The sequence below is a fragment of the Lagopus leucura genome, unplaced genomic scaffold, assembly GCF_019238085.1.
Source record: "Lagopus leucura isolate 7727_CA_CO unplaced genomic scaffold, USGS_WTPT01 Super-Scaffold_100004, whole genome shotgun sequence".
NCBI classification, from domain to species: Eukaryota; Metazoa; Chordata; class Aves; order Galliformes; family Phasianidae; genus Lagopus; species Lagopus leucura.
This window is the reverse complement of record NW_024962264.1, coordinates 18453096-18465786: the sequence shown is the minus strand read 5'-3', so window position 1 is coordinate 18465786 and position 12691 is coordinate 18453096. Positions and strand designations below refer to the sequence as shown.

Here is a 12691-nt window from a genome sequence, read left to right as displayed (position 1 = left end):
CTTCCCTTAAATGCTTCTATTTTCTTACTTGGGAAGTGTGCAGATAGGTGGCTTTGATCGAATGATTTCCTTGTTGACAAGTTCTTTCTCTAAGTCTCCTCCAGCCAAACACCAGAGATAATAAACCTCTTCAATTGATCTTTCTGCTAAGTAATCATGATCTTCATCTACAAGGAAAAAAAACAAAATATAAATTATAGCTTTTTAGGCAGCTTGTATTTCTTCTTATCGCTCTGAACAAATCTTGCTGAAGAGAAGTTACTACACTGGAGAGGTTCTAGACCATAATGCAAAGTTAGAGGCAAAGGTGATCCTCTCTTTGCAGGAAGTTTTACAGAAAGCATCAGAAAAAAAAACCAAAACAGAACAGTTTGCAGTTTCCTTTATGCCGAAAAATAGAAATAATCCGATAAATAAGATGAAGGATGGACTTCTGCTTTCTGCATGTTTGCGTTTTTTTCCCCCTCAAACAGAAAGCCCACATTATTTTGTTCACAACAGTGCTAAGATCACAAGGAAACTGATGACTCATACAGAGTAGTTACAATGTCTTTCCTTCATGGACCAAGTACTTTCTAAGAAGATACAAAGTTTCAGTCTCCAAAAACTTTACAACCAGATTTGCTAAATATGTATCTATCTCAGAGTTCAAAATGAGGAGTTAAAACTTTCAGCATACTCTAGTTTTAAACTCAAAAAATTCTAAATATGTTCTATACTAGAATACAACCTCTTCCATAAGAATTTAGTTTGCCAGTACTTTCAAAAATAATCTCTTCCTATTACTCAACAGAATTCAGCTGCTAATTGACAATACATCACGGAGGGGGGGGAAATCAGTACCTGGTACACATCCAAATTACCAAGGCAGATGATGATACAGCTATCTCAACATGAACTTAAATACTAACATCAACTGTTCATTCCTTGAGACAAAAGCATAAAAATTTGAACACACCCCTTCTAAATGTTTGCCTCTATCTTCGCCCATTAAACAATCTACTACAAGAATGGAATATTAAATCACATAATAGTTTATAATGCATTCAAAGAAAATGCAAGGATATTGTATATTCCTTCCGCATCCAGTGGCATTTATCCCACTATCTGCTTTTACCTTTGCATAACTGACTTATGTCTTCAGGCAGTGTTAAGTCAGCACACCTTGGAGAGGACGAGAACAGTCCAGCAGGTTTGTGAAAGGGAGGGTATGCCAAAGATACTTCACTGAACAAACAGTCACGCATCAATTCCTCTGGAGTTGGCCTTAAGAGAAGATAATACAACATTAAGAGTAAAGCACTTACAAGAAGAGCTTGCTTTCAGTAACAAACAGTCCCAGTAACAAATACTAATAAGTTATGTCAAACTTCAGAATTTTTTTTTTAAGCAAAGAAACCTGGTAATTTTGTTCCATTTGTAACTTGTAACATGCTGCAGTCTGTTTAGGCCCTAACTTGATATTTCATGTGAAATGAATATTATTTTCTTTATTTCTCTAAGCAAATATGGAAAAATAAGTGCAAAGCTTCGATTGAAGAACGGAAGCCCACTACAGCTTTCAGATGAAAACTGCGGTGGATTGTCATAACAAAAAAGTACTTTGGAAGAAGAGATTTGAAGGAAGTCGCAAGTCTCATGAACATCCAGAAATGGAAGCATTAAAGCTGAGAAATCTAAAACTGAATGTGACTGAAGAGCTTTCCCACAAAAGTACTCTGCAACAATCTCAAAGATTTGTGCATCTGATGTTGTTTTTTTTTTTTTTTCAAAACCACTTCTTTCAAATACTTCAAAGTGCTAAAACCAACTAGCTATCTATTACGGATAATAGAAGCCATTGGTATTTCAAAAAGCATTCAGCAACTGGTCTTCTTACTCTAATGGAGTTCATTAAGCATTCAGATTGAATACTTACCTCATAGAAGGCTGGAACGTAAGGCATTTTTTCAGCAGAGTTATGACATTTTCAGAAAGATCCTGGAACATAAGAAAACACGTGGAGGAGGTCCATTCATTTCTGCCCTAATTCAGCAAGCCGCTTAACTCATACTTAGCTTTCCATATACAGGCTTGTCTTTGAAAGCAATAAAGCTTCATGCCCACACATGGTTAGCTGTGTAAGACCAAAATGGTGTGGGGAACTAATTCCGCCCCCTATATTGGCTACAGGGGAAAAAGTCTGGAGAATTAGCAACGTATCCAGACACTTATTTTTATTTTTTAATCCAGACATCCTGTATCCAGCTTGAAATAAGGCAATTCTTGGGAACTCCCTTCTGATAACAGTCAATCCCTTTTGCATGGTGTTTCAAAACAGACACCAAAATTCAGTGATTAACTAAGGATGGGGAGGACCTGAGCTGCATAGAAAGAAAATTAACCTGCAGCATTTTAAAGAAAATTAACAACTTTGTGAATAATCAGCAAGTATTAAAACTTTGACTGATGATAAGTTTAGGAGAAAATGAACATTACTGGCACTGGGTGCTTGAAAGGATCTTACATATGTATTGCAGTCTATTGCAACTGCATTCAAGTGATTAAACCAGTTTCGTTTCGTAAAATACATGTGTCTGTATCTATATAATTGCAATATTGCAATTATTTTTTACTTTAGTATTTTATATATATACTTTATATATATACTTTACTCTTTCTACTGATAGCAATATTTTAATATATTTATATAAATCACTATAAAAACAGATTATTTCATGTTGGAAAGAAAAGCTTATTTACATATGAGTAAGTATAAACAAAAATTTCTTACATAGTATATTTTTCGCATACATGAAATAGAGAGAGATATACGTACATATTATATATTTCATATCATATGAAATCCAACAATAATAATGAGTTTTGGGTAAGATAGCATGGAAGAGTAAACTAGTTTCACAAACCTTAATAATATCAAGGCAACCGTGTTCTTCAGCTAATACAGTTACAATATCATCTACATAGCCTTTGAAAAATAAACACAGCAGTAAAAAAAAGTTAAAGAATGTGAAAAAAGTGATAGCAATTGTATAATCAGAGAATCTTAGGATGTTATAATCACAAAATAAACAAGAGAGTTAGGCAAAGCAGACTATGATAACAAAAGAGAATAAATAGACAACTTACCCCTATCCTGGGCTCACTCACAAAACACCAGCAGAGCAGATCTCCAGAAGAGATCCTTCCCCACTGGTAGCCAGCTCTTAAATAGGTCTAGGAGGGGTGCAGCCAGGCTCCACCCCTTCCTGCAGCACAGGTGAATTGCCTTCACTGTGCTCCTCTGGCTGACTCATGGCTCGCCTCAGGTGATCCATCAGAGGTTCAGGCCATGATTCAGCACTTCCCATACAACAATTAAGCAGGATTATCAGATAAAACCCCACCTTAAAACAGAACATTTTGTTTTTTTGTTGTTGTTGGCTTTTTTTTGTTTTTTTTTTTTGTTTTTTGTTTTTTTTTAATCAACACTGCTACATCAACTGAAGGTGAACTCTCGAAATCAGAAATGAAAATCACATTCTCCCCTGTGCAGAAATAGAACAGAAGCTTAAGAAAGCTAGGTAGTGAATCTGATTTAACAGCGAAAGTCTTCTTGGCAGGCTTAGTAATTCAGAGTGCCAAAAAAGTTCAGTCCTATGCTTACTAAAAAAAAAAATAAAATAAAATTAAAAATACCTGCACAGAGAAACTCAAAGTACTTATTTTTATTTGCTATTTCTAGTATTTTTTATTTGCAACCAGAAGCAGTATTTTGCAACTTATTTTCAACATATTACTGAGATAATAATACTCAGGTCAGGATATAAACATTTTTCAGTGATGAAGGTTCATAATGACTTGCTTTCAACTCGAAGGAAATTCAACCCCTTCAGAAAGCCTTGCTAATAAATTGCACAGCAAAATAGTGAGAATTTCAACACCAAAGTACTCACTGCTCAAAGAAAAAGACATTTGTACTGGCAGTAACTAACTTCAATGGTATTGCTCTTTGTTCTGAATAAATTCAATAACTCACGCATAAAGCTTCAAATATTGAACATTCCTTCCTCCTGGCTTATACATAACATCCACATCCGAATCCAATTTAAAATGCCACAGAACAGTCCCAATTCTAGATTCATTAACATCACTATAGACTTGAAATTTTGGCTTAATGCTTTTCCAGTGTAGATGAAGTAAAAAAAAACTAAACTCTATATCTTAGTAATATGCTTCTCAGCTCTTTTTTAGTTTCCTATCTTCCTGCTTGAGTCCTGGTTTTCCCTGCTTGCTACTGCAGTGACATTTTTTAGTGTTACAAAATTCCTAAGTCATTTCAGAGATGCCTACAACATAGAACAGCAATTAACTGACAAAATTACCTGAGCACGCTTTTCCATATCTTACCCATACTCAAAGATACACACGGCTCTTCTGCAGTTATTACAACTGGCACCCATCTCTGTCCCTTCCCTAGGCAAGTAACTATTCTTCAAATGTATTCTCAACTCCAGAGATGAAAGCAGACAAAAGGTAAAGTGCCTTAGGTCTGAGCACCACAAGCTGATGAGTCTGCATAGCTCCAGTTACAGCACTGCCCCAAAACTAAAAAATAAAAAAATTGGTTTGTCTACTTACCTAGTGTAATTACAAATTTTAACCTTTCTGCTATCTCCAGAGTCTGGAACAATTTTCTCCCCTAAATGAATAATATGACCCAATCAAATAAATATATCAATACTACTACATCAAAATATTTAGATAGTATACACAGACAGCGTCCACCTCTCTACAAAGACAGTGAAATAAGCTTCCAAAATTAATTTTGGAAGATTTGGAGAAACTATTTATAAGAACACAAAACATCAAATATACCAGACTCTGTTTCACACCACCACAAAGAAAAACACGTGATTTATAATGTCTCTTACCTGGAACAGAGGGAAACCAAACAAGAAATGTGCAAGACAAAGTCAAAGTCCCAAGTTGCCTTAGAAAACCTACAAATGTACTATGAATTCTGCAACTCAATTCATAAACTATTTTTTCCAACATGATCATCATCAAAGGTGATATTCATGATCATTACACGTTTAAGAGTCACAGATTGTATTGCACTGTACTTAAGAAGAATAATCTATACTTTGTTTTAAAATGCTTCCAAAATGTCCTGATCAGACTTTAAGAAAACGTACGTTTTAAAGGAGTAACAACAAATGATCTATGAACTTTCTGAGAATTTACAGAAGCACAGAATATGCACGAGTCCAATTCCCACATCCTGATGTACTCACTACATACAACGTGCTCTTGATCGTGCAATTGTTAGATGATTTAGTTGTGTAATGAGACTAATGTAATAAGTACATCAGTACTAACGCATTTGCTAGATCTTGTTCCTGCGTATAATGTTGTCTTTGAATGAAAAACTCTAATTTCACATTTCGAAGTAGTAAAGATGATGTGGGCTTAATTTATCCCATCTTCTAAAGCCAAATAACCATTTTCAAAATAAGCCTTTTATTCCTTACTGAAGCTCTTTAGACTCTGGTAATAAGGTAGATCTACTGCTCTCATAGTAAAGAAACTTCATTGGCTTTTCATTGCATTTCATCATCATGGCTTAACAGGCAGCTGCCCTGCACAGTAACACCTGTACTCATACCAAGCCAACATGCATGCAGTAACTTCAACCACCACCACAAATGCTGATCAGGTAGAAAGGTTAATGTAGTGTGATTTTTGGAGTCCAACGACAGGCAAAGTCCAATCATGCTAACGTAACCATTCCCCAAGAGTCACAACGAAGAAAAATACCCTCTTACATACCACACAAAGCTCAAATAGTATTATGCCAAGAGACCAGAGATCTGATTTAGGGCCAGAAGGCAGAGGCTTCTCACACTGAGTATGATCACGTGGTTTGACTATTCCCTGCGCAATTACCTCAGGTGCCAGATAAGACGGGTACCTAGAAAAATGCAGTAGCATTAAGTAATGATCTGCTTGCCCAAAAAGCTACCATTCAGATACGCTAATCAAAATTGTTTTGCATTATGAGAAATCAGCATTTATACCAAAATGCAAATTGTTCTATTTAGCCAAAACAAGCATTGAAGCACTTTCACTTCTAACTGCACAAGCGTCTACCAGGTGAAAGATCAAATTTTAATTACTAGGTCTTTTATAAGAGGAAGTATCATCAATTCTCAATGTAGTATATATATCTACATATCTCAAAGTAAACCTATTTTGAATTTTAGCACTAGTACATTAAATAAATGTAAATAGTACAATAAATGTACTAGTGCAATAAATAAATATCCTAGATCCATTGTTCCCCTCCATTATCATCATTCCCATCAAATAATTATTGACTTAGCAAAAAAAAAAAAAAAAAACCACAACCCAAAAACTAAGCGTTACACATTCTGCCTACTGCTAAATTAATCTAAAATATCATTATCATTTATCCCTTCAACTATTCATGAGAATACATTAAAAAATAAAATCTGAAAACAAGATTCAAAGGGAAGCATCACTACTATTTTTGTGTACCTAAATGAATACATCCCTAATATGTTTATGCTAAGCAGCTACATTCTTACCCTATAGGAAAATCAACATCAACACCTTGAGCAGTCATATGGTAAAGTCCAAATTTAGCCAACTTAACGTGTCCCTGGAAAGGAGAATAGTAATTCAAGACAAAAAACAACAACAAAAATCAAGAGCATCAGTATCAAACATAATAAAAACATGTATTTAAGTTTTATTAAAGAATCACTTTCATGCAAACTGCATTAGCTGTTGAGACAGACACTCATAAGAAGTCAGCTCTTTCTGTTTTTGTTTCCTATCCTAAGCAGATCTCCACTGCAAATTAGTAAGGTGCTTATTTCCAATGCTTTTACTTTCTATGAGCATGAAGTAATGACTCGGAGCACATAAGCAAGTCAGAACTTTGAAAGTTACAATATATTCAGAGTAAATTTAAAAAGCTTAAATATTCTAATGAACATAATTCCTGTTTCAAATCTCTTTGCAATCCCATTTGAATCTCAGAACTCCTTAAGCAGCCCCACTGTTCTCTCACTTCTTCTATTTAGCTAGTCTGGCTCCTTCACCAGTCTTGACCATCAACTCGTTACCTTGCTCTCTTTAATACTCCATACCTATCTCAACCAAACATGCTTTGCAGGTGTTGGATTTTATTCTGCGAAGGCAGAAATGCAACACCAAAATCAAAATATAAAAAATGGCACAGAATTTAATGTTTCTGCTGTATTTTGAACTGTGTTCAGCCAGCCTGCAGATGGTGCAACAGTAAAGGCTACACCAGCAAGCAATCTGGCAGGGAAAAAGCTTAGAATTCTATGGCCTCATGACCCCTTTTGTTCTTCAACTGATTTTAGGACTACCTTCAAACTGTAAGTATTTTGCTTGTTAGTGCATTATTATGATTTTCACTTGTTTACAAGTAATTTATACAAGACCGTATCAATAAGTGTTCCTCACCTCCTTTCTCTTCTTTTCTTTCTGCCTTCCAAGGAAAGAACTAGCTATTGTGTTTAAAGCAAGTAAGAAGGGGAAGGAGAGAAGGGCTGTTCATATAGGCTAAGCATTTTAGCTGTCAGTTCAGATACGGTGATGGCCCTGAATAAAACAGCAGCTACTGGTTTTCTCATCTCTTATGAGGGGAACCTTTATTCCACACTGCCAACCCAGCAGTCTGTGACAGAATAGAATTGACAGATTGCAATTTAAATAATTTAACATGACAAAGAAATATGTTGATATTTGAAAGCAACATTTCAGATCAACATGACACATAGGGAACTAACGGAACTGCAAACTAGCTTGGAAAAAAATACATACCTAATAAAAAATTAGTAAGACCCTGTAACTATAATGCTGACAATCAAGGAGACTTCCATCTCTACTTTAAGAAGGATAAAAAACGTGGTATGTGATTAAAAAAAAGGTGGGAACAGAAACAAATCTGAACTATGCTTGAGATCTACGAAAAAGGGGAAAACTAGTAACAACCCCTACACTTTCCCCATATATACAATTGCCCCACTCACCCTAATCAGAAGGGCTGCCACAGTCGAGTCTCCAAATATAACACAGCATGCTACTTGTCAGGAGGAAGAACAAACAAAACACAGGCTCATTCATGTAGCTGTACCTTTCGATCCAAAAGAATATTGCGAGGGGAGAGTGCTCGGTGGACCATTCCATGTTTGTTCATATATTGCAAACCTTGCAAAACTTCATACGCAATACATAAAATCTTCGAGGAACTGAAAACAAAAGAGAAGAACATAAACAACAGCAAAACGAAGGGGTACATTACAGAGTGGAGGGAGTGGGAACCTAACTTAGTTAACCTAAGACCAAAATGAATTTAAGTTCCATTATCAGCTATTCACTGCTATCAAAAAGCCAGAATTTTGTCATTAGAGCAAATAGCTGCATTTTGACAAAAGCCTCAAGTTCAAGAAATGCTCACAGGCTACTGCAACACAAAAAGACTGAGAAGACCTATGTTAAAAATAGACTATTAAGATCCCTCAGTTAGCTTGCCTGGAGTTATTCTCTGGTCTTTACCCTTTCCTAGAAGGAACTCTGTACTACTTCTCACTAGCTGTGAACACAGACTTTTCAATTAAATTTTAATCACAAGAGAAATCTATCCTAACATATATCCACACTACTGTTACTCAGATTGTAGCATTTGGAAGTGATTCTCAAAGCCTTAGCAATTCAATCAAAGCCATGCTGCTAATGATCACAAAAACAAAACAAAACCCCACAATCACCTCACGCCTTCCTCACTGGCACTTTTTCTTCCCCCTCCCTCCTATTCTCAATTTACACCACACATAACAGCACTAGAAGCTGTTAGCTATGTAGTGTGGACCACAGTAATTTTTAGGCAAACGTATAACCATGGTAAAAATCTACATTGCAGGCTTTCAGTTTTTCTGTCATTTTGTTTGTACCACTTGTATTACCAATAACGATTGCAAATCAAATCCTCTTTCATACTTCTGCATAACTTTGCAAATTCTTTGCAGATACATAAAAAAAATGCAGCTGCGTGCCCGAAAGCTGCAGTACCCGCTGTTGGCAGTAGGCGGCCTCAGCTACCTATTCATTCTCTGCATTCTCTCGCATTTCATAAAACAGAAACTGTGCAATACAAGGACACGAAAATACTGCTTTTGGATTCTTCATTATTTACGATACATCCTCTATGGCACTGCACTGACAACCAACACATGAATGATAAGCATTTGTTGTTATGTAGGTTTCTCAGTCTTACACTCTTAATGCTATCCTCATAGGGAGAAATGTTCAGTCCAGTATATCACGTCAAGTTGAAGCAAGTGCACCTTCCCAGAAGAAAAAGAATTCTGTATAACAAGCCGTTTTATAATGCTGTTTCCCATTAACTAGTTCTGGTTACATTTATTAAGTAGAACACGTTGTTTCTGCCTGTTACCTAGGACATTTGCATTTAATTGCAAAGGGCCTGAAACTAAAAAAACCAAATTGCAATTGCTGAGCACAAGATCCATCTCTCTGCTGCAAACTCTCCTCTTAAGAACAACTAAGCTCAAGTGAGCTCCCATGCCTCACAGGAGGTTAGACTACCATCTAGTAGTCTAGTTTCACAGTTTCTAAGGCCACCATGAGCACTGAAGCAAGTTTCCAGAAGTGCAGAAGGTACAGTCTTGAAGTTGCCTTTAGGCATCAGGTACATCCATCCTTTAAGGAAAGAATAAAAACCAACAGAACCAAAAATAAAATGAAAAAAATAAAAAATGTAATCCTAAACAAGGAGGACATTCAGGTCACCAAATGTAGGAAGTGAAGTCTGTGCTGATTCTTAAAGTTTTTACTCATTACCCAGAAGCCTATTATTCAATAGACCACGCAGTATCTCATCCTTTAACAGGAGGCAGGAAGAGAAGAAATAATATGATTTGTAAAATAGCAAACAAAAAAAACCCACAAAAAACAGGCATATTAGGTTTGATACCAACAGCTGCTACACCACTGACCTAACAAGGGACTGCATCCAAGTTATGTGGTATGAAAAACCTTGTTCATCTCATCAAGGTCATGATGGCAACTTAAAACTGTGGTGGAGCAAATTATTCCATTGCTCAAGGCAGGTAGGGTAGGAAGGATTCAGTAAAAGCAAAAAGTCTGACATTCTCTTCAAAAACTGACCTGAAGATCTGAAGGGATATCAATCATCTTCAGCTTCTACTTTTCCTAAAAATATTTTAAGCTTCTTCTCTCCACTAACAGGAAAAACAGAGAGAAGCAGCAGGAATTTACCTGCAAACACTACACAGACAAGGGAAAAAAAAAAAAAAAAAAAGGATATATCTTTATATCTATCAGTACTTTTCCAAGGAATAGGCTTCATTTTTAATTCTCCTTTTTTCTTAGCTTGCATACCAACAAACCTACTCAGTTACAATCTACTCAATCACTTTTAAGAAAGGATTATCTTCATGTGAGAGGACTGCATACTAATATAAAAATCAAATCATTGGCTTTTTACTCCTGTTTCAAAGAAAATAAGTAGTCATGAACGGGGGGTAACCTGTATTCCTCCACTTTAGAAATGGAGAATTGAAAGATTCTATAAGGATTAATCCAATATTGGGTTTAGATTTGGAACTTGAAGGTATAGAAGCACAGGAAAGGAAGAAACAACGATAACTGAATTCCTTCCTCAGATATCCCTTTGGTAAACAGAGAAAAAAATACTCTAGAAATTGATACAAGCAAATTCAGCCAATAGTACAAAACCAGCATGGTTAAGAGAGGCATGTGCATGGCATTTGTGGGGGAAGACAGAAGAGAAGACTTAAAAACCCACAAAAATGAGGATTGTTTTATTACCTCCAGGAATTTGTCAGACCAAAAGCTATACCAGACAAATGACTAATTTCCACTCACTAATAGTACACAGGTGGCTTTACAAAAAGAAATAAACTTTTCCATTTAGCAGGCAGCCTGATCTCCAGTCCGTTAAATTCTTACTGCTAGGGAGATGTAGCTGTTTTTTCAAAGTTTGCTTCAATCAACCTCATGTGTCACAGGAAACAGATGTTCTAGCAAAGCTTCAAATTCTTGTGGTGCTGCAGACTCACTGATGTGATTATCTGATTTCTTAGGACACTTTTGTCACTTTCTGGATTCAGACAGAGGAAAGAAAAAAAAAAAAAAGATCATTTTTTGCAAATTTTCTTGCACCCACTGCAATCTTCCTTATGACTGAGAAAAGCACCTGGGCCAAGATGAAAGGGAAAATACGTACGAGTAGAAAGTGGCATACTTACACCCTTGTCTTTCTTCAAAGGATGAGTTATCAACGATCAGAGTGTCGAAGAGAGATCTATCAGTGACTAAATAAAGACAACACGCTCCTAAAATAACCGAGAGCTGCGTGAGCATACTCATTCAGCAGTGAATGAGCACTACTGTGAACAAATTATATGGAGAGCTGCCCAAGCCATAAGACAACAGCATAAGTACAGGAGTGAACTAAAAAAGATGTACACATTTACAAGGGAAATCAGAAACTTTAAGACAGAAGGATTCTGGATTCTTGAAAAAACAAACAAAAACCCACCAAACTGCAAGAAACATGTAAGAAACTGAGCCAGAATCTCCAAGATATGATGCTCTGGTAAAAACTTACTGCAATGGATTATTACCATTTTAGGCCAAAAATCAATGGTCTTTCACACTTTAAAGGGTCAGAACCCGAACTTATTTGAGTCCAGTATCCTTTTTCCTAAAAAGATGATAGGCAGATGCCTAGGAAAGGATTGAGGGGAGGGTACAGAACAAGTGTATATGAAGCGTTCCCTGATACTTCTTAGCTTCCAAACAGAACACAAAAAGCAAACAAAGAACACAACCAACCAACCACTGAGAAAAAGCACACAAAAAACCAACAAATAAGTTTCCTCAAGTATCGTATCCGATATCGTCTGACTATAAAGTAATCCCTGCAAGCCTCAACAGATTTCGTAACAGAGTATCCAATATTCCAAGTCCTTCATCCACATTCACAGGAAAGGACCTGTCAGTTGCTGTGAAAATCCACAGCCACCAAGTATTCTGTAAGAATTCCTTGCTATGTTATCAAAGGGCTCTCTACAGAGCGTCCTATTACTCTAAATTCCAGATGAATAATTTGAAATTTCAGCTTGAAGCAAATAAAATGATTGCCAAACTGCAGAGTAGGGAAGGAGGTTTTGGAAAAATCCATTTGACAGCCAGCAGCAGTAGTCCCTCTGCATACCACAGACTGCTGAGGGGAAAATAAAATAAAAACCACTTTACTGCCTTGAATACTTAAAAGAAAAAAAAAAAAAAAAAAAAAAAGGACTGTAGATCATACAGCTGGAAATCAGAGGTGGGTGGAGTTGGGAGACTTGACCTGTTAAACTGTGGAATAAGAGAATTCCAAAGAGAGAAAAAGGAAGAATGAAAAGAAGAGGTAAAAGGTCAGCATTCGTTTCAATATCATGGAATTTAGATTCACTCAGGTTTCCTTTCCTTCAGTTGAATGGCAAATCAATGCCCATCTGCGCAAGAACTCACTGTATTCATCCTTAGCAAAAGTGCATTCAGATCATTAATTGGAAAGATGCCTTCTCCATACTTCTTT

At 36.2% G+C, this 12691-nt stretch overlaps 1 protein-coding gene across 8 annotated transcripts in view; it reads right to left on the bottom strand.

Moving 5' to 3' along the window:
* The window catches only part of TBCK (TBC1 domain containing kinase), a 92915-nt gene that overhangs the window by 59477 nt on the left and 20747 nt on the right, over positions 1-12691 (bottom strand). For 7 of the 8 annotated variants that reach the window (XM_042871831.1, XM_042871830.1, XM_042871829.1 and 4 more), the window contains 8 exons: positions 8174-8288; positions 6591-6664; positions 5812-5953; positions 4621-4681; positions 2907-2968; positions 1919-1980; positions 1118-1266; positions 29-167 (listed from right to left, as the gene is read on the bottom strand). In XM_042871831.1, the coding sequence (XP_042727765.1) occupies positions 29-167; positions 1118-1266; positions 1919-1980; positions 2907-2968; positions 4621-4681; positions 5812-5953; positions 6591-6664; positions 8174-8288 (804 nt within the window). The other variant, XM_042871834.1, reaches the window with a different exon arrangement.